Below are 21,787 nucleotides of genomic sequence, written 5' to 3' on the forward strand. Positions count from 1 at the left end.
AGAAATAAGCAACGGGCTACTGTTGGCTGGTAATATGATTTTTGAGCTTGTAGACTTAAGGTCCAACACACTCACTTGAGGCAATTTATTCATGCAGCTCTATCTGGAGCCACAAAAGGCTTTAAGGCTTTGTTATAAATACTGTGATGTCCCCCACACCTGTAAATAGACAGTTTGCCATGATCCCAGCAGGAGTGCTTATACGCAATTTCAATCAAAGCCCTTGCTTTCAGGCAGGGTGACGTAGGCTTTTCATAGACACTACAAACTCCCGATAATCATGTGTCTTTTATAGCATCCTCACAGAGAAGTTCCCTCCTGCTGCGTGAGACCTCTCACAGGTTTTTAGGACTAATGATGAACAAAAGAAACAACGAGGATGAGAAACAGACACTGTGGTAGTAATTCATTCAACTGCTACTTGCTCCTTACTGTCTACCGGCCAAGTATAGCAGCATCAGAGAGTATTAAACGGACGCAGAGACAGTTCTTAGGTTGACACAGACTTTCACATTCTGGGATGAGTGCCTGTCCATCACTGATGTCACTCAACAACTTCCAGATGTAGGACCCGCCGCTCAGACAGCTGAGGGGGGAGTACGAGAGGCCTGCACCGGCTCTTTCAAGGTCAATGCATCTGCTGGGTTTTATGTTTGGATTCAGTAAAACAAAGTATGCAAGCAAGAACACAGGTCTGTGCATTCAAAGCTGTGGGTGCGTTGAGGTTGGCAGGATGATTTCCGAGACTGCGAGCCATTTCTTTCACATCAAAGGAACAGTAGGGGACGTAGGGTGGGGGTCGGGGTTGGGGTTGGGGTTCTGTGCTGAGCTTCCTTTGGAAAACACTGGCTTATTTTGCCTTTTTTTTCCCCTTTACATCTGCATCAGGAGGTTGGAATTCCCTTATGCAGAACAGAAGAGGAGGACTGTTGTTTAAAACTCTGATTTTAGTGTTTATAAGTGCTCCCGCATGTTTCTTTTTAATGTCACGTCAAGCCAAAGAGCGCAGTGCATTGTCAGTAAGAAACAAAGAGAGTGTGTAGAAATGGACGTGGAGAGAGAGAGAGAGAGAGAGAGAGAGAAAGCGGCCCTGTTTTGGATGTCACCTCTGCTCCTGATCTGTTGGCGGTGTGCAACGTTCTGGCAGCTGGAGGATGTTTCTGGCTGTCAGTCCTCCTCCTCCTCCTCCTCCTCCTCCTCCTCTTCACATCTCCTGAAGTCTCACGCTGTGATTGGATCTATGTTTCCTGTCTGTATAAAATGACCCAATGACCTCACACACTTCCTCTATCGCTCACCACCCTCTTCCTCCTGTCCTTCCTCCTGGACTCGTTTAGGTTTATTTGCACCGTTTTATTTTATGCAATATTACATAACTTTTCTTTTTGTGAATGTGAAACACTGATCTACTACTGTTAGTGCTTTTGAAAACATTCTGGTGTAGTTTACTACCCTGTTGAAGTCATTAGGTGAATAGTGGGTATTTGTTGGAAAACACTGCCCTCTGGAGGTTAGTCTTATGTTAAAGGGGGTCTTTGTTGCCCTGAGCTGAGCCTCTCAGTCTGCATCATCAGTAGCCTTGCTTTGTGCATAGCCAGACACAACTTGCCTTTCCATGTGCGAATGACTGCAGGATTCATATAGCAACATAGGCTTCTTGCTCATGCTACATGCAAATCATTCCTTGTTCAATAAAATTGGCTTACCCAAATAGCAACCATAGACCTAACCCTAAACATCGGCACCTATACATTTTCCAATAAAGAACCATCTGATTGGTGGAGCTTGTTGTGGATAGAGTATCAAATGAAGGAGCTTATCCCCGACCACACAATACAAACATGCCTTTATAAAGAGAATTACACGGAATGTTCATGTTATGGCAGTGCACTTTGGATTTGCTGACATACATTGAAAACAATTATGGGAACCCATAACCAGAACAAGGTTTCTGGTCCAATGATTCCCGTTAGAGGCAAATCAACAAGATAACTGACAAATTAAGACATGCATAGCACAATTATAAAAACCTCATACCGAAATAAATATGAGTTTAGAGAGTGAGGCTGTGACAGTTTTAGTAATTGTCAGAGAAGCAGCACAGTACTATTTAAAGTATTATTTTTATCAGCTTTGTCACTGTTTGTAAATACTGCACTCAGCCAGGAAAGCAGCTCTGATTGAACACACATATTTTCTTTCAACTCCAGCTCGTACAAAAGAATTCTTCACCAACACTTTCCAGGACCCACGAGGGTTGCCTGTTCCAGGACCTCAGGGCCCCCCCGGGCCTGTGGGTGAGTTACTTTCCATGTTGTGTTTATTGCCGTCCTGAACGGATTGTGTCTACTGTTTTCCAACAAGCAGATATAGCAATTGTATTCTATTTTCCCAATCAAATGTTACGTGGTCTCTAATTTTAGTCTAATTTTGCTTGTTTCAAGATATGATTTTATATGCAAACGTGTATTCTTAACCTGGTGACCAAACAGAAAACCTCCCTCCCAGTTGAGTGCACACAATGGAAGCTATATGGAGTCATAAACACATACAGGTGCTTTGCATGTGTGAGGTTGTGGGGCTCAGTGCTCTTCACTCAACTAAAAATCAGCAGGTACTTGGTAATTATATCTTTCCATCTATTTACGCAGGTCCCCCGGGTCCCAAAGGCCCAGTAGGACCGCCGGGCCCGTCAGGACAGAACGTAAGCCTGCTCATAGCATAAGTGCTGCCCTGCAGTCACATGTTTTGCGGTAGAAATGCATCATTTTGAATTTCCTTTCCAACTCAATACAGGGGAAATCTGGAACCCCTGGAACGCAGGGCCCTGTGGGGCCAAAGGGAGACCATGGGGAGAGAGTGAGTCCACTCAGAGCTTGATATTATTCAATCAAATTCCTTTCAACTTTAAACAAAATGACATGCATTTGTTTTTTTCAGGGTCCTTTAGGTTACCCAGGAGAGAGGGGATTCAGAGGCGAGCCGGTAAGCGACCCCCATCCCATCCCTGAGTTAATGGGTGTATGGATGGAAACATCAACACATGTCACAACTGGTTATATGACTGTAAACTACACTAACCAGCAGCCTATTAAAAACTACACTAACCAGTCGCAAAGCAGCCTTGAAGAGAATGAGCCCTTTCTGTTGAAGTAAACTGTTGCACATTATTGACGTCACAATCAATTTTCTCTGTTGTTAATATTTCTTCACAGGGAGCGATGGGTCCCAAGGGGGAGCCAGGGGAGAAGGGCTTGCCGGTAAGAAAGTAGCCACTGTTAGTTCACACAATATCCACACGGCTTGGACTGGAGGCTTTTGCTTTAATTTAGAAGATTTCAGTTTTAAGGTTCCTTTGTTGAGAGAAGTTAATATTTTCTATGTGTCTGTCTAACCCATATTTTTCTTTGACCTCTTTCTCATTTTACAAGAGCAATCTAAATGTAAGATATTTTCATTTATGACATCACATTTTCACTTTGCAATGCAGTGCATCTATTCAGTGAACTAAATCAGGTCTAACCATGACCCGCATCTCAGGCTATGGTTATGATCTTTTAACTATCACCATTACATGTTTTTGGATGTGAACAGCCACAATGTGCTGCAACTCTTTTCTCTCATTCCATACTCAAGTCCTTTCCTACCTGTTGATGTAGACAGTCGTTATAAGTCTGATTTAAATGTTTTTTTTGTGTTTGCACATACTTGTATATGGTTTTAGCTGTTGATCTGTCTGATTTTTTTGTGTGAAACCCTTTGTTCTGTTTTTTGTTGGTCCTTGGGGTGCGCTCTGGACTGCTGTCCCCTGTCACGACACTGTCCTCTCGACCCTAAAGCTGTCTGACTCCCTCTGCAAGCTACTGTCCCCATGGCTACCTTTCACAGTCACCTTTTCAGCATCTGACTTTGGCATATACATAAGTAAAATAAGCAACCCCATGCGCCAGCTCTAACTGAGTAAAATATAGTAAATTCCTTGTGGGACCAAATTGATAATCTTTTTTTTTTAAATTCAACCGCGCTGTCTTGCATCTAATGAATTGGTTTGATTTCACAGACTTTAAAATGTTTTTCGATGACCCACAGAGACAAAATATGTGAAATGTATATGCCAAATCCCCCCATATGTGTCAGTGGTGGGGTCCTGTTGGGTTAAGAGGTGTTGTGCTCTGATGTGAGTGGAGTGGATACAGCTATCCTCTATCTATCCCACAACATTGCATGATTTCATCTTCAAGTGCTGTACCACATTATCTTTCTTTTCTGGATGGGAAAAATTCACTGGAATGTGTAACAAATAACTGTTTAAACAGAAATAAGGCAAAGTAAAGTCCTACGGTCTTGTTTGGGGATTCATTCTCTGTTAAGGTAGACTCTTAGTCCTAGTCTTCAGTTTCTTCAGCACCATCATCAGTTTTCACCTGATGATGGTGCTGGATGCAGATCAAAATATCACATCCTCTCGACGTCGTGGATGTCTGTGCAAAATATCAAGACCAGAAATATTTCAGTCTGAAATAAAGATACCAAATAAAATGTAATTGAATGACTCCGTAAAACTTTGCCTTTCTTTCTGCAAACATAGAGTATGCCCTTGGTTTGCCTTGCCCTACTAACTAGAACATTTCATACTGTGAATCACTCACCTTCAGCTATTCTCTTGCATGACTTTATTTGTGACTGTCTCTGTCTGCTCTACTTCTATTGTTCAGCTGCTTTTGTTGATTTTTGAAGGTATAACTCATGAAGCCATAGAAACACAAGTTAAATTTCAGTGAACATTTACGTATATTGACTTAATTTATGGTTAACAACCAAAGCATAAAGAATGAAACCTGTACAAAACCTGCCTGGTTTAACTGTTAACTACCCAGTGAAAGCAATGCAGATGGCATGGAAAATGTAATCCAGCTGTGTTATGGCTTCCACATGAGTCTGGTCTGTAATGTGCATGCTCATGTTGCCCAGCCCGGCATGGCAGAGACTGACTTCATGTAGCAGCATGGCCAGATAATGAGGAGAGATACAGAAGAAGAAGAAAAATACAGGGACCAGATGTGTCTTTATAAGTGTGCTGGGCAGATAATGATATGTGGACTGATTTAACCTTCTAACTTCTGAACTGTATACTGAATGGGGGAAAGGGGGGGACAACTTGCATCTTGGCGAGCAGTTCTTTGGCTTGTGCTCTTTACCTTGACGGCTGTATCTATCTTCACAGGGGGACGGGATACATCAGATCAGAGAGGCGCTGAAGATCTTAGCCGAGAGGGTTTTAATCCTTGAGACTATGATCGGTATTCATGGTGAGTAGGAGGCCTGAGGCAGGGTCAGCTTTAGGCAGGGGTCAAAGGTGGTGGTGGTGGGTAGAGGGGGGTCTCAAACTCCCACCGTACCTCACTGTTGGGGCAGGGAGTGGGAACAGTCGAGGGCAACCCCAGGACTCAGGCTGGTGTTTTCCGACCCCCCACCTCACTCAGTCCCCCCGTGTCACTGCTCTCTGATAGGACCTTAGCTTGCAGATGTTCCACGACTTGCAGGCAGACCTTGAGCTTCTGGCTCGCAGGGTGACGCTGCTGGAGGCTATCATCTGGCCAGGTAAAGCTGAGACATCCTCACCCACAGCCCTGCCGGCCCCTCACTCACCTTTTTTATTTTTATTTTTTGGACAATACCTAGATTAGCACACACGTACAATTTTAAACACTACTTGTTACTGAACTGCTGAATGCTGATCTAGTTGGTCACTGAAAAGTTAGACATTGTAGAAACATATTTTGTGATTGTGAATTGTTTTGGTTGTAACGATCCTTTGGTGGCAGCATAGATATTAGCCTACTTTAAAGTACCCTGAAAACAGATCCAAACAATCAGCTTCTCACTATGGGATATGTGGTTTTACATGAACACTCCTATTTCCTGGTAACATTTAATAATTGTGGGTTATTTCACACAATATATTTTTATCAGTGGAAAAAATATGATGTTACATACTTCAAATCACCAATCAGGATTCAACAATATTTGAGTCAAAATGAGATGATAGTCGACTTTAAATCTGCTCAAACCACACACCCACAAAGTCCCTCTGAATGTGATTAGCTGAGAGAAAAAAACAAAGTTAGTAAAGAAAAATAATACCAACATTAGCTTATTGTTGTTATTAAGACATGCATGTTATTAAGGGTTAAGAAAGAAACATTTTCAGGGGCTTAATTACTTTGTACAATAAATATGCTTTGTAGGTCAGTGTGTACCAATATATATTTTCTACCCCATGTAGTGCTGCATTGATCAGTCAATAAAACGATAAGTTAAATGACAACAATAAATTCACCACAATTTTGCGAATGGATTAATTGTTTGAGTTATTTATTAAGTATAAATCTCAAACAATCACTGGTTTTGGTTGATCAAAAATGAGAATTTGCAGCTTTGTATCCTTGAAATTGGTGGTCTGAAGAAAGACTCAATCTGAGGACATGTTTTGTTGTTTTTCAACATTTTATTAACGAGACAAATAATGTATTTAAAATGGATAAATAATCATTGTTAATAAAATAATTGTTGCAGCCCGTTACTGTTACTGGCCAGAAACTTTCCCTTTACTGCAGAATGAAGGAAAATTCAGGATTTGATGAAACCCTTGTACATTCTGACCAATTAGCTAATTAATAATAATCATAATAATAATGTCCAATCAAAATACGATCTCATTCATCATGACGCATTCTGGTTAAAAGCTACATTATAGACGTGGATCAGGATTACAGAGTGCACATGTCCACACACACACTGATGGACAGGGAGGCCCCGTTCCAACTGCTGTCTTTCTTCAACAGAGCCTGATCTAGGGTCTGGGGATGGACCGTTTGGTACAGCCTCCCCTAGTTTCTACAGAGATAAGCGAGCAGGTGCGCTTCCATACCGATTTGCTTCTCCTCTGTCCTCCGACACCAAGGTCCGAGGGAAGTAGCTCCCCCCCTCTCTCACCCTGAGGATCACGGGCTGGGTTGACTCCCCCTCCTATAGGTCTCATCGCCACTCAACAGATTTAGACACTATCTGATGCCTCTCTGGGCTTTACCATCATATTTTAGGAAGGGGGACACCTCAGGGAATCTCCACTGATACTCCACATTGCCCTCCTCCACCGGGAACTGCTTTGACCCCCTGCCACTCGTCACCATAACCAAAAACATATCTTAACGTCACACCTATAGCAGCTTCTTGTCTGTCTCATTTCTTTGGCCGCAGAACTGAGGCCTCAGAATTAAGATGATCATGTTTGAAAAAAAGGAAAAATCTGAAATATTGTGTGGTGCTCTTTGATCTACAAACAGTTCCGGGAATAATTTTAGTAATTTAGAATTATTAATTATTAGGAGGAATCAGATGTGGGAAAACAGACTGTTTGTATTGCTTTCACAATTACACTGCAATCCGAAGAGATTCCACTATTTAAGTATATTGCGCATGTACAGTTTGCGGGACACAAGTACACAAACAAACCTCTTCTTGTATTATTTTTTGTTATTCTTCTATCATATTGTTTAACTCGATGTTATGTATTGTGCACTAAAATATGAAGTCATCTCCACTCTAAGATGTGTTGCTAACAGTGATTTGTAGTTGCCTTGTGTGTGTTTCCCCCCCTAAAAGATCCAGATTGATGAAGTTGTCTTATACAACGGTGTATTTACATTTAATCTTTGCAAGTTTGGTTGCATATCAACAAAAGTCAGAAATTTAAATAAATATAAAAAAGAAACCATGTAGAAATTAACCTTATCCATTTCAGGATCTTACACACACACACGGAGCAAATAGCAAAACTGTTAACAGAACTTGAACATATTTGTTACCACTGTTGTGTTGGTTAACTTAGACTGCTTGAATTGTCCTGATGAAAAGACTTGATAATTGTTTTTTCATCTTATATCAAACTTATTGTGAAAGTATTTAAAATGATCAATGGTAGTGTATTTTGTATGCTGTTGTGTAACCATTTCATATTTCAAACCTTTGTTATCGCAAATGTGTTATTGTGTTAAGGTAACCCTGTCTAGATGATCGGTGTAATAAAATGATGTTCATTGTTTTTCTAAACATGTCTTTTCATTTGTGATAAAAGAGTGTTCTTTAAACACGAGAACTGCACCAACAACACAATTAATGACATCCACTCCCTCCAGTGTATATTTTATGATACAGAAATTACACTTCATGAGACTCACAATCGTGGGAAAACCACTTTTTCGCAAAGAATTCTTATCATTAAAATAGTTGTACAAGTAGCCCTCAGAGAAAATCTAAAAATAAAGCTCAGCAAAAACCTAAGCATAATGTGTGTCCAGTTTACTGCCCATGAGCAAACAGTGTTTCAGTACAGGAGTGTGTCTAGGCGGTCTGATGTGGCAGGGGGTTCTTCCCTTTATTTACAACCACAGCCTGTTCTCCAACGCTGTCGTCGATGAGCAGAGAAATGGCACCATCTAGCTGTTTTGTGGCCGCCAGTGCCACTACAGCTTTCTCTGTGGGGAAGCCCATCTTCTCCAGCTGCTGGAGTCTGAGAGGAAACATTTGTCTTATAGTAAACTGATATCACACAAATATAACTGTTTTGGGGAAAAATAATATGGATAATAATAAAAGCAAGATAATACATATGAAGATATAAATAGTTACTAACCGCAGAGAGGAAACAGATGATTTTGGCACCTCCACTTTTGAATCAGGGTCATCAGGAGCATCCTGTAACGAAGCCAGTATCCCTGCCCGTAGCATCTGCTCCTCCAGCAACTCAGCCTCAGACGGCACAGCCGACTCTGCCATCATCCAGGCAGGTGCCGGATCAACCCATGGGTGCTGATTCAAAACGTCCCTCATGGGGGGAACAGCTGCCTGATCAGCAGGCATCATCTGAGGAAGTGACCTAGATCTGTGAAAATAGTGAGTAAAAATGTCATGAAATCTGCCACTGTCATGCAATCAGCCGATGAGAGTGAGACTTTGGATGTGAACGAGTCTCTAAACACACCTGTGTGACGTAGTGTAGGTTGGCAATATGAGCCTGACTGAAGTGGGAACATAGGCCCAATCTGGAATGAAATCCAAGACGCTGGCCTCCTCAAGCTCCTGTAGCATCCCTATGAACTGATGATGATCTGAAAGGTATATTAAGTACTATATTTTGTAAAAAATAATAATTATAGATTTGGTGGGGCGGGGATGGTACATGAGATTTCCTAAAATCATCACATAGTATGGAACAGAAATGCACTAAAGGCAAAGGACATCAAGAAATAAAAGATAATTAGAAAAAAAGTGGCCAATTACATTTGTTATCTAATGCCCTTTAACGACCCGCCCAAGTCACTGTTGCTGATTAGACCTCTGCTCAGACTAAAGATGGGCAAAGCTATGCTTGAAATTAAATTATGTCACCTCTTTCTATTGGCAAATAACAATGAAAAGGTGTAAGTTGTCTCCACGCCTACAAGTTTGACGAAATGAACAGGAAAGTGAGAAAGGTGTCAATAAAGTGTAGAAGAGGCCTAATCAAGTAAAAGTAAGTATGTGTCTATATCAAAACAATAGGAGGTGACAAACACACATAACATTTGCTTTGTTAAAAGTCAACAGCTAGGTGAAAGGATACAGTTGTGTCCGATGCATATTGTGCAGAAGTGAAGCAGGGCAGGCGTCCCGGGCAGCAGCAGCAGGCCGATGAGCAGAAGCAGCCAGGGGAGGAACCAGACTGGCAAACACCTCACCAGCCTCCTCTGCGTCACCTGGCGACACTGCCCCGTGAACAGAGCCAGCTCGATGGCAGAGTAACCATAGATCCGACTCGCCTCCGCCCCACCGATACAGAGGACCAGAGTGTAAAGAAGAGGTAGTATGGCGATCGTCAGCGTGGAGAGGGCGAGGAAGGCGACTGTCCCCCAGCGACGCTCCTGACAAGGTCCGACCAACAGCACGAGAGCAACGCTGACCAGCAGAGAGGGCAACTCATCGTGACTGAACGCATACAAGAACACATCTGAGGAGGACAATGTTGCATTATAGGCTTTGATAAACCCCCTTAGGAAAGAGATGAAACAGGCTGTTATTTTTATAGTGATAAATTACCTCTGACCCTTGGGAAGTCTCCACCCGGACCTAAGCTTAAGCTTGCCTGGATGCCCCCAGCATACATCAGCAGCATTAGTGTTATCAACAAAGATGTCCCCAGACAGAATCCAGGGCGATCTGATCCAAACCAGAACCATGCTGACATCCAGCGACCAAACATTATTCAGGAGCAGCTGTAGTTTCTCCAATGTCTGGTAGACATGTAGGCTTACTGTTTGTGCTACCAGGAACAGGGCATTGCAACATGAAGGGGATAAAGATAGGCTATACAATCCTATCTATTCCTTAAAATGTTAACGAGTAGGAGCTGGAGTCATAGCACGATATCAAAAGGCCTACAGGCTGTATGTGACAAAATAAATTATTTTAAACAAGAAAAGCCCATGCTCTGCCCAGGCGTAATAATTCCATAGATAGTATATAAAATAATAATAATAATAATTCCTATACCCATTTCCGCACTACGTCGTCGTCTTCTTCGTAGTGTTTCTCAGCAGCTGACAAACGAGAGTGAACGCACATTACCGCCACTTGCTGGACACCCCGTCAATTATCATTGAATTGTCAAAAAATATAGGCCTAATAATAACAATATATATTTTTTAAACTCCCCAGATTCAGCGTCTTTTTCTTGTGTTTTCTATAGTAAATTTAAAATATCAGGGGAGGACCGTTCAGACACAGGAAGCAATGTGAACATGTTTATTCTGCAAATTGTGATCCTTAGCACATTTTTGATCATCCTCACTCCTGCAATCGTGCAGCTCTTAATTTTAAGAAAACATAATTGTACATATTTCTTTTGACAATAATTTATTTTTATAATATTTTTTATAGCCTAGTAAATTCCTTGTATGTGTGAAAGTACATGCCTGGCAATAAACCTGATTCTGATTATGTCACTAAAGAATTCTGGTGCGGACATTCTAACTTTTTTCCAGTGGTGCAAAAACTAGTAAACAAGTTTCAATACCTGTACGTTTATCCTGTACAATGCATTGTATTTCATAGCGTTATAATGTGTTTTAAAATGTAAAATCTTCATCTGTCAAGGGACACTAGTCACATGAGTGTTGTGTTGTAAAAGCTACAACATTCCCCATTTAGTGGGTCCATCATGACATTGAAATACTCCAATAGAACATTACTCCAAAATTGTTCCACTGTAGCCTATTGTCTCTGGGCGACTTCTCACCATTGCAATTAAGGGGTCTCTCTTCAAACTTGAAATGTTTAATTTTACTGCTTTTTACCTCACTTCCTTATAAAGTTTATTTTATGCCCATGGGCTCAAGTAACGGTATTCCTCTTATTCTGGACCTAAGGCCTACAACAACTTGACCAGTGGGCGTACAGCTTTTATTTTGATAAATATCAGTAAAGCTATAGGCTATAATGTAGAATTATATTACAGAAGTAGCCTATATAGTATAGTATAGTATAGTATAGTATAGTATAGTATAGTATAGTATAGTATAGTATAGTATAGTATAGTACAGTATAGTATAGTAAAGTATAGTATGTTTCGGTTTATTTTAATCGTTTAATTTGACAGCGATTATATTCAGGGGGGAGTAACAGGAGTAAGCGCTTCGTCTCGTTCGTCTAGCAAGGGCGCGTAAATCTCGCGTGATCTTGCTGTTCTGGATGCGCATAGATTTCTCCAGAGTCCAGCTGCAGCAGCCAGATCGAACCATTCGTCTTGCACAGGCACACTAAAATGGCGTCGGCTCCGGGTGAGTGCAGAATTATGTTCATCTTTTCGAATTAACCTCAAAAATATGTGTTATTTCATCTAAGCAGTATGTGAATATTTTATTTAAAAAGATATACAGTCGTTATAATCCGTGTTTTCGGGTTGTGTCGTACCGAAAATGGTTTATCTTCAGGTCGGTTTAAGGCCTGGTCGTGCTGGCTCGTCGGACATTTTTTAATTTTTTTCCTCTGCATATTGGCTTTGTTTATAGACGCCACATACTTTATTTCGCCAGAATTATATTTGTGAATGCATATATCGATAATTAATATGGGCCTTACCTAGTTTTAAAGCCTTGTCTTGTTGAATGAATGGGTGAGAGAAGGGTGTCTGGGTGCAGATGGCGACGTTGCGAAGCGGCGGTGTAACGTGCAATGCTGCTAGCATTAGCTGCTAGCATTAGCTGCGCCGCTCGCGCGCAAACAAATGTTTTGTTCGACGGTTAGTAACCAACCTGTATTTTTCTCTTTAGCAGATTACAGCTCCTACAACCAGACCAGTGCTCAGCAGGGGTAAGAGCCTTTAATTCACGTATTAAAAGGAATGCGTGTAATTTCTTTATACATTTGAGTTGGTGAAATGAGCATATGGCATCGCTTCAGCAAATCAAGCCGGTGTTGATGTTTGCTGAAAAAGGACTTATTATATATCCAGGTTTTTAAGTAGGATATATGTAGGAATCATTGTTTATAAGCAATACATGGAAGTGGACTTGAACACGTTTTTTGAATTCCCTCAAACACAATCCATTTAACGTGCATTATTAAACGGTGCATTAAAAAGTATTTAATGGATACATTATTGCTCCTGACGCTAATACTTTGACCTGTGTTTTAACAGGTATGCTTCTTATGCTGCCCAGCCCTCACAAACATATGGGCAGTCTGCACAGGTAAGATGCAACAGGGCATACATGGTATTTAAACTGTTTATGGATTCCTTTCTGCAGGGAGACTCATTTATTGATTTAACAAACGTAAATATCAGGAACTGACTGAACATAACCCATAACATATAACCACTACGGAAAATATTGATGTTAAACTGAATCAAGACAGTTCAGTAGTTTGTGTGAACTTACCATATAGTGTGTATACGCATGAGATAAGTTATGCGATCAAGAATTAGTCTGATGATTGAAATTACATTAATTCTGCCTAACCTACCTCTATTAAATGCTCTTCTTTTTGCAGCAGAGTTATGGTCAACAAAGTTATGGATCATATGCCCAACCTGCTGCTGCTGACAGCAGTTACACCCAGACAGCAACACCAGCTGCTGCTGCTGGCTACACCCAGCAGCAGCAGCAGCAGCAGCAGCAGTATGGGTCCTCATATGGCCAGACAGCATCAGGTCAGTTGTAAAAATAGGACCTTTTGACCCATTTTTATGTTCTGCTTAGTTTTTGTTGGATTTGATAGAACTAACTCAAGGCAAGTTGTGGATAAAGTGGTATTTGTTTAGAGCTAAAAAGCCTGGGGGATATTTGTTTCAATTTGACATTTATTTGATCACACTGTTAATGCCACTAAATGTAATCTTTGATTGTCTCAAACAATAAAAAAAACAGGATTAAATTTGGGTTCTTTGCCATTGGTGTTTTCTACAGCTGGCTATCCTGCCGCCCAGTCCACCGCTCATAGCTATTCCCAGTCAACCCAGGGTTATGGAGCCAGTGGTTATGACAGTACTCCTGCTGCTGCTGCTCCAGCTGCCACCCAGTCTTACGGCTCTCAGCCAGGTTATACTGCCCAATCTGCCTACCCAGGCTATGGCCAGCAAGCTGCTCCCACTGCCCCACAGAGGTAAGTACGGTACCTCTTGGGTATGAACCAAATAAACTGTGAATTCCACATTTATCTTACTTGCTACTTTGTGTTGTTTACAATCAGTTACAATGCCAACAGCCAGCCGACTACTTACAACCAAAGTAGCTACTCCCAGCCAGCAGCGTATGGCCAACAACAGGCTGGTTACCAGGCCCAGCAGGCAAGCTACGGCCAGCAGCAGGGCTACCAGCAGCAGACCCAACAGCAACAACAGGCTCCTCCTGCTTACCCTCCTCAGGCTGCTGGATCTTATGGGCAGCCTCCATCCAGCCAGTACAGCCAGCAAGGTGGACCACCAAGTTACAACCAGTCCAACCATTACAGTATGTATTCCTTAATGTGAATTATGTTAGTGTAAGCATACTTGGCTGTTGGTTTTTATGCATTTGCGCTCCATTTGTAGATAATTACAGACAGGAAGGCCAGGGTGGAGGTTCTGGTTATTCTGGCTCTGATTCTGCGCGGTACCCAGGGTCAGGGGAGAGCAGGGGCCCAGGCAGGGACGGCTTTGATCGAGGTGGAATGATGCACCGTGGGCGTGGACGTGGCATGGGGTAAGTGTCTTTCCTTACCACCGAACTTTTTGTATTTTGACTCTACAGGTGCGGTGGTCGGTGTGGGCAGGGCTGAGAGTCTCAATAAAAACAGTAGGAATGATCCTATTTTTGTTCTCATAATATGGGAAGGTCCTGATTTATCATAAATCGTTACTGGTATTATCTTATAATGGCAGTTATAGTAAAAACCTTGACATAAATGACAGTTTCAGCCCTGCCTCTCATTTGGCCAGAGGTAAGAAAAAGGTTTGTACCATATTTTGTAATGTTGATTTTGATCTGTGACCTGTGCATAAACATTTAGGTTGAACAGCTTTTATCCTCAAACAAAGTTTGATTATGAACCAAAATCTAAACAGTTTATTTCGTAATTATTTATTATTAATTGTCTCCATCTCAGCAGCACCCATTTAAACAAGCCTTTCACTCATTTTGGTGACATGTTTAACGAAATTAAGAGTTACATAAATCCTGCAGATATGAATTTTTACCAATTTGTGATACTAAATCCCTCAGCTATAATTTTAAGTATCCTGCTGGGCATTTATAAATAGACATTGGCCTCGAATACTACCTTCTGCTGCATTTCAAATACACCTTTTCTTTAAAATTTGGGTCTATTTTTACTCTTGATAAGGTTTTTTGGACTTTATTTTTTCAAGAACGTTTACTTGGTGTTTGCAGTTGGTTTTTTGCAAGGCTGTTGCTGACTGAGTGTCATTTGATTGGATAGAAGTAATGCCAAAAAGAACAAATGGTGCAAAGAAAATAGATTGAGATGTAAGATTAATGGAAATGTTAGACATCAATTATAAATTGCATAACTTAACGGGGATACAAATAATTTACTCGAGTACCTCAGTCAATTTTGGTCTTAAAAGATGATCAGAATTGATCCCTGAAGGAAGTTGACTCAATTTAATGGTCTTTGTGGTCAATGTTTCAATATCCATCCAAGCTCAAATTCAGCAGTGTAAACTTGCATTAAGGTCCAAACATATTGAGAACCAATTTTATACAAGTTGGGTTTAATTTTCAAACACATTCAATGTTCTCGTTTGTCACTGACGTAATGGAAAGCGATTTCTGGTTTTGCACCTCCTTGACAAAAAGGTCAAATGCTGTTACAAGACATGGGAAAACAGTGCATTTGGGCTGTGTACAGAGACATATTTGCCCACAGAAACAATATTTTAGGGGTGCCCTAGGGATTGTCTTAGCACATATACTGTGATCCAGTCTCATCTCAGCTTGGCTACACAAACTGGCATTAAGATGTATTGTACTTGTTTGTGTAGTATGTCTTATGAAGACATGTATCATGGTGTAGAAATAAATTGAGCTGGCCCTTGAAAAATCATCTCTGGTATGCTCATTTTAAATGCCATCAGATTTGCTCTTGTTGCAGTTTGGGCAGTTGGTTCGCCGTGAGCTCAAATTGTCTAGACTCTGCAGCTGGAAATGGTTGGATCCAACCCCAAATCAGTTAAACTGAAATTCAGTCCCCTGCAAGGGAGAGGTCAGGGATATTGAGGTGAACAGAAGTTTTACTCTACACACGTGTTATACTGGTAATCACCGGTGTAATCATCGGTGCAGAACTAAGAATTTTTGAATAAAATATTTGGTTTCTCCAATACAGAGGTCCCTGACGCATAACTGGTCTGCTTTTTTAAGATTTGTGCCATAAGAATCATCAGCTTTTTACTCCCTAGGTTCTTTTTTCAAAGGGAGACCCTTTTCAAATTAATAGTCCAGCGTGGATTATTTCATTTGTTTGGGGCTGTAAAATCATGCACCAGGAACAGTTTTTAAACATTTAAATACTTACGCTCAATTTTCATTTCCCTTCAGTAGTCAGTCTGGGTGTGCAGTATATTAGTGGGTTCTATCCAGCCAGACGTCACGACCAAACGTTATGCGATTGGTTGGCAGATCCAGAGTGGCACTGGGCAGATCCAATAGCTTTAAACTTCAACAGACACCCATCTTCAAGTGAGGGAATGTTTGTCAATTGAGCGATTCCAGACCTTCTGTACAAATAAAATTAAGTACAATGGTCTGGTAGGACCAGGCTAATACAATAGAGGACTAATCGAGCAATTCTGCAGTGTTGCCATGATGTGGTATTTATGCGCTTGAAAACAAAAACTCTAAATAGGACTACAACTCCTAAAACATCTATCAACCCAGATGTAGCATACATATTGTTATATTTCAAATGTAATTTTAGCACAAGTTCAGCGTTGCACAGTTATAATTGTGTGTTCTGGGGGGAGGTGGGGGGCACATTGTCATCTTGAAATGTTTAAAATTGTTTTTGTGGTTTGAAATACAAATGTTTGATCACATTCCTTTGAGCACTTTTTAACATGCTTTGTCACATTTATACCGTACAGGTAACAGTGAGAGCCATTTAAAATCCATCTTTTCTCTAAAAAGTATCTGTATTCAGTACAGAGGCGCCAGCTTAAGCAGCAGGAGGGGAGCTTAAACAAAGATTCGGGGTCTGCCTTTTTTCAAGAACTGAGGATGGTGGTTTTTTTCAAGCATGATGGCTACAATGTCTTTGTTTTTAATTTCAACGTAACCCTGGTTTTTTTAAGAAACTGTATTTTCTGTTTGGTGTATTTGTCTTAAACAATGTATAGGGCTGGGCGATATGGACCAAATCTTATATCACGATATAGGTAATTTTATATCACGATATGGATATATATCACAATATAGTATTTTTCCTTAAAATTCAATGGATTACAATATCCGTACTGAACTTTAATCACATTAGATTATTTTTATCTTTTGCTTGGAACTTAAATTTCCATACAAAAGAAAAACTGGTGCAAAATACCACACCAGTCTGGCTTTAGTCAGTCAGCGCAAAATAAAAATTACAGCATCAACCAATTAGCCTACATTTTCCAATTGATAGTAGCCTATATCAAAATAATGAAAGCCTTGAATTTTCCTGCAGTATTTGCTCGTCTTCATTTAAAAAAGCTGTCAAATGTCTGGTAATTAACTCCAGCTTCAACACAAATAATATTTTCAAGTTTGACATGTTTTAAAGTTACATAAAACCAGCCTTGCTGGCTGTCTCCAACAATAACAGCACGGGGGTGAAGCCCCGAGTAGGCTAAAGATGTCATTATTAGCCAGCTAGCTCACGAGAGCTAACCCATGTAGTTTGCGGCTTAAAACAAGCCAACTCTGCGTCACGGCAACAGCACGCTGAAGCAGCAAGCAAGTTTCCTTTGCCCGATGACATTTTTGACCGTTAATACCAGCTGCTCTGCCACCGTGACACGGAGTTGGTTTGTTAACTAGTAATGGCGCACCAGAGCTAGACAGCTAGAGCAACAGATGAGGCTTCTTCTGTTGAGGGTAGAGAAGCTTTATTGCAGCCCAGAACTCTGCTGCAGAGCCCCTGTGTGGCGCGGGGGTGTAACTGCAGTGTAACTATAGGGACTCGGAGGGACAGCTGCCTCCCGCTCCATCTATGCTCCTGCCACATGAACTTTTTTTCTCCGCGATATAAACGGTATGGCCAAATCTCTCCCGGTAGACACTTTCATATCGTCCACGATATATCATCATATCGCCCAGCCCTATATAGGCCTGTTTGTTTTTTTTAAACCCAATTAATGTGATCACCTGACAATCTTGTGAAATTTCAGATGCATTGTTTTAACTTTTATTTAGCTTTTTACACGTGTACATATATCATTCAGTTGTAACTTTTGTTAGAACTAACGTTATTGGGATGTCGACTTGTTTCTGGGTAAATCTACGTATGCCACCAATGCATCTGAAATCTTTTTATCTGTTTACAAATGTCTGGGATTTGTCCCATTTTGTAAGGCAGTGAAAATGTTAGTCATATATATTTGCACAAATGTATACACTACAAAGAACTGTCACTAAAGTTGTACTCAGCTAGCTAAGGAATGGCACATAGTTAATACTAATATCCCCTTGATTAGTTTGTGTAAATAATTTTGGGGAGATTTTAGTTACTGTTGGGCTAGTTGGAATGTTTTGATTACTCCCTCAATCAAGCCACTTTGATCGAGCCATGGAAGTGGCTGTTAAAGGGAAATCGCCTTCATATCTTCATTTATTCCCCATAGCAGCGCTGGAGACAGAGGTGGCTTCAGTAAGCCTGGTGGTAAGTTAACGAGTATTACACTGGTTAGTCCTTTCAAAGCCTAAACCTTTTGAGCAACTATGCTCCGAGTATTGATGTTTGTTACATTGTGGTATACAACATTTATTTACATGAACACATCTGAAATTATTGGGGATTTTTTCTTCTATGTCTGAGACCATTTTCTCTGGGGTACTTGGTACATTTCAGTCACTGCTTATGGTTTGACAATGAGTTTTTTTTGAGAGGTTTAATAACAAATTTCCACTCATGTGTCTGTTACTGCTTTACCAAATCTCGAGCAGAAGTCCTGGTTTTTTTGAGGATTTTTTTAATGGCCTTAGAGGCTTTTACACAATTTTAACAAAGGGTCTAAGGTGTTTTCAAATCAATATATCACTTGTGGAAATTGTGGTGTACCATATAAGGTGCCATTTTCAACTTCCCTATATGGATGACAGTTTATAAGGGAGTGTCTGGATCATCTTTTGTAGTATTCCTCAGGTGTTGTGCAATAAACTTCATTTGCAAGCAATGACTTAACTAAAATCTGTTTCTCCTCTACTCGACTGATTGGACTACAGGACCCATGGGTGGCGATGAGCGTGAAATGGGTAAGTACAGACCAAATATTATTCTTTGGCTGTTCATATACTGAAAATGTACTGGATGACTGAAGAACATTTTCTCTGGATATTAACTGTTTTTATGCATTTGTTGTAGGACGCCCTGAAGAGCAGGATGACTCTGAGAACAGCACGATCTATATCACAGGGTTGACGGAGAAGGCTACCCTGGAGGAGATGGCTGAATTCTTTAAACACGTTGGTCCAATCAGGGTAAGAAAAGCTCCTCACTATCAATGTTGGTGTAAGCAATAGTAATGGGGAAACTAATGAATCAATACTCTTTGTGTTTGAAGATTAACCGCAGACTTGGCCAGCCGGCTATCAACATATACACAGACAAGGACTCTGGAAAGCCTAAGGGAGATGCCACTCTGTCCTACGAGGAGCCAGTCTGTGCCAAAGCAGCTGTGGAGCATTTTGATGGTATTTTTTTATTGACTGTGCACTTCAGACCTCAACAGGGTCACATAAATGTAACTTGTGAATGGTTGATATATTTTTTTCTCTTTATTTTCAATTGTAGGGAAGGAGTACCAAGGCCGAAGGCTTAAGGTATCCATGGCACGCCGTAAGCCCATGATGGGTGGAATGAGAGGTGGCATGCCCATGCGTGATGGCATGATGGGTCGTGGAGGTAAATGTCGAGTTTGTTTTAGGGTTGCAATCTTAAATGACATGTTAACACTATTCTTCACAGTCGGGTAGTTATGTGATTTGGAACCCTGCCACCTCTTCCTGGCGTTTGTCTCTGAAAAATGTCAAGCTTTTTATCCAGTAGACTATTGAAGCTGTCTAGCAGCAGTTGCCGCCAAGATAGCTCAACAAAATAATAAAATGTATAATAGCAGCAACAAATTTAAGATTAAACTTGTGTAATTTCCTTGTCCTGTCAGGTATGATGGGTCGTGGAGGAGACCGTGGTGGGTTCGGCGGCCCACGAGGTGGACCACGTGGTATGGGCCGAGGTGGACCCACTGGAGGCAACATGCAGCAGAGAGCTGGGGACTGGGAGTGTCCTAACCCGTGAGTATAACCTCTTACTGCAGTGTCTTAATTGGTCACTTGAAGAAAAAAAATATTTGATCAAAAATTTGTTTGTAATTTAGTTATTGGTCTTTGATCGCAGGGGTTGTGGCAACCAGAATTTTGCCTGGAGGATGGAGTGTAACCAGTGTAAAGCCCCCAAACCAGAAGGGTTAGGCGGTGGTCCTCCGTTTCCCCCTGGTGGTGACCGAGGCAGAGGTGGAATGGGAATGCGTGGAGGCAGAGGTATGGACCGCGGTGGGCCGGCAGGCGGTGGGCCGGGAGGCCCAGGGGGTCCTGGGGGATTCCGTGGAGGCTGGGGAGGTGACCGTGGTGGATTCAGAGGACGTGGTGGAATGGATAGGGGAGGTTTCCGTGGGGCCGGGCGTGGAGGACCACCTATGGACAGAATGGGTGGCAGAGGTGGACGAGGAATGGGCCCTCCAGGTGGAAAGATGGATATGAGGTAGGATTTTAGACTTTCCTTTCCCAGATAAATTTACTGCTGAACATCATTACAAATTACAATTTTTAAAGCTATTGTAAAAAGGCAAATTAATTAAATCTTAAAACAAAAAGCAACAAAGACCTGAGAAATTTGTTACTTAATACCATTCTGTTTTTTTTTTTTTTTCTTTTTTTAGGGACCATCGCCAGGAGCGCCGGGAACGGCCCTACTGAAGGAGGACTTCTTAAACGTTCCTATTGTGGAATTTGATTTTTAGGATGGGAATTTTTAATTTATGATTCCATATTTCGATGGTTATAGAACTGCTTTCAAACATCTTGTGCAGTTTAATTTCATACTCGTGTTTCCATTTTTTTTTTAGTTCACCCATGTTTATGCTACATCTTGTATTGTGCACATTTTTTTTGTTGTTGCTTTTTTTTTAATATGCAGATTAGGTTTGACTTTGTATTTGTAAAATGCAATGTTTTTCATTCGTTATCATAATTGCTTCCCCTTTCCAGAATTGACGGTTGTATGATGACAAATTTGGGAAAATAAAATTTTAATCATTTGATATTTTTTGACTTGACTGGTTTTACTCAATTTAACAAAATTAAGTCATACGTGAGGTTTAACAGATGTATTTATGCCGTCTCTTTGAACATTCTCACACCCTAGAAGCATGGATCATGGTGTTGCCCTGAAATTAATCTAAAGTTCAGTTTTTAAACAAAACGGGAAAGAGTGAAGTAGATGGTATTAACCTCTGTCATATTCTCATGACGTCAGTTGGATATTTGTTCTGCCACAGATAATGATATAGATCTGCTTTAAATGGAGAGGCCTGTATTCTTGTGACAATATCCTGCAGGACATTAATATTCACCAGTCCACTGACCATTTTTAGAGGGTAGAGCTGTAATTTGTTCTTCTGGGTTTTTCTACCAATCACCTTGAACATACAGTAGATGGAGCAAAACTGCAGGTTTCAAAATGTATTGATGTTTCTTTTTGTGACACTAGGGGGCACAGGACAGACTAAAACTTATACAGGTCTAACTGAGGTTACAGGCTGGGCAAGTCTGGTGCTTTGTATCAATGACACCATGTCACCTTGGTCAAACTAAAGGATGCAGCACTTAAAGCTTATTTCTAATTAAAAATGTGTAGTTAAGTTAGCCTGGCACCACCCGCCAACAATCAGCTCAATTTTCATTTCCCTTCAGCACAAATGAAATGAAGTACGAATGTCTGG

At 40.9% G+C, this 21,787-nt stretch overlaps 3 protein-coding genes across 10 annotated transcripts in view; 2 read left to right on the forward strand and 1 right to left on the reverse strand.

The window, feature by feature from the left end:
- Positions 1 to 8,104, forward strand: part of emid1 (EMI domain containing 1) — a 60,200-nt gene extending 52,096 nt beyond the window's left edge. Inside the window, exons 10-16 of one of the 4 annotated variants that reach the window (XM_080048023.1) lie at positions 2,211 to 2,297; positions 2,652 to 2,704; positions 2,797 to 2,859; positions 2,941 to 2,985; positions 3,216 to 3,260; positions 5,225 to 5,309; positions 6,846 to 8,104. In XM_080048023.1, the coding sequence (XP_079904149.1) occupies positions 2,211 to 2,297; positions 2,652 to 2,704; positions 2,797 to 2,859; positions 2,941 to 2,985; positions 3,216 to 3,260; positions 5,225 to 5,309; positions 6,846 to 6,979 (512 nt within the window). In that variant the 3' untranslated portion in view covers positions 6,980 to 8,104. Of the gene's footprint in view, positions 1 to 2,210; positions 2,298 to 2,651; positions 2,705 to 2,796; positions 2,860 to 2,940; positions 2,986 to 3,215; positions 3,261 to 3,839; positions 5,205 to 5,224; positions 5,310 to 5,510; positions 5,602 to 6,845 lie in introns of those variants that run through there. The other 3 variants (XM_080048022.1, XM_080048024.1, XM_080048025.1) reach the window with 3 other exon arrangements.
- An 85-nt stretch (positions 8,105 to 8,189) lies between these two features.
- On the reverse strand, positions 8,190 to 10,606 carry rhbdd3 (rhomboid domain containing 3). Its single transcript, XM_080051137.1, has 5 exons — positions 10,138 to 10,606; positions 9,665 to 10,048; positions 9,044 to 9,170; positions 8,696 to 8,944; positions 8,190 to 8,572 (listed from the first exon to the last, which is right to left on the reverse strand). The coding sequence occupies exons 1-5, from the start codon at positions 10,298 to 10,300 to the stop codon at positions 8,404 to 8,406; spliced, it is 1,092 nt and encodes a 363-aa protein (XP_079907263.1). The 5' UTR covers positions 10,301 to 10,606; the 3' UTR covers positions 8,190 to 8,403.
- Positions 10,607 to 11,812: 1,206 nt separating this feature from the next.
- On the forward strand, positions 11,813 to 21,106 carry ewsr1b (EWS RNA-binding protein 1b). Of its 5 annotated transcripts, none has more exons than XM_080045395.1 (15): positions 11,813 to 11,876; positions 12,369 to 12,408; positions 12,737 to 12,788; positions 13,090 to 13,249; positions 13,506 to 13,701; positions 13,789 to 14,048; positions 14,129 to 14,279; positions 18,413 to 18,450; positions 19,014 to 19,043; positions 19,153 to 19,268; positions 19,352 to 19,481; positions 19,582 to 19,692; positions 19,952 to 20,081; positions 20,185 to 20,547; positions 20,726 to 21,106. In XM_080045395.1, the coding sequence occupies exons 1-15, from the start codon at positions 11,861 to 11,863 to the stop codon at positions 20,760 to 20,762; spliced, it is 1,830 nt and encodes a 609-aa protein (XP_079901521.1). In that variant the 5' UTR covers positions 11,813 to 11,860; the 3' UTR covers positions 20,763 to 21,106. The 5 variants fall into 5 exon arrangements, with proteins under 5 accessions (XP_079901521.1, XP_079901522.1, XP_079901525.1 ...); XM_080045396.1 differs by having other exon boundaries at positions 18,416 to 18,450; XM_080045399.1 differs by having other exon boundaries at positions 13,789 to 14,012.
- The last annotated feature ends 681 nt before the right edge of the window (positions 21,107 to 21,787 follow it).

The sequence above is a fragment of the Ammodytes marinus genome (assembly GCF_949987685.1).
Source record: "Ammodytes marinus genome assembly, chromosome: 2".
NCBI classification, from domain to species: domain Eukaryota; kingdom Metazoa; phylum Chordata; class Actinopteri; order Uranoscopiformes; family Ammodytidae; genus Ammodytes; species Ammodytes marinus.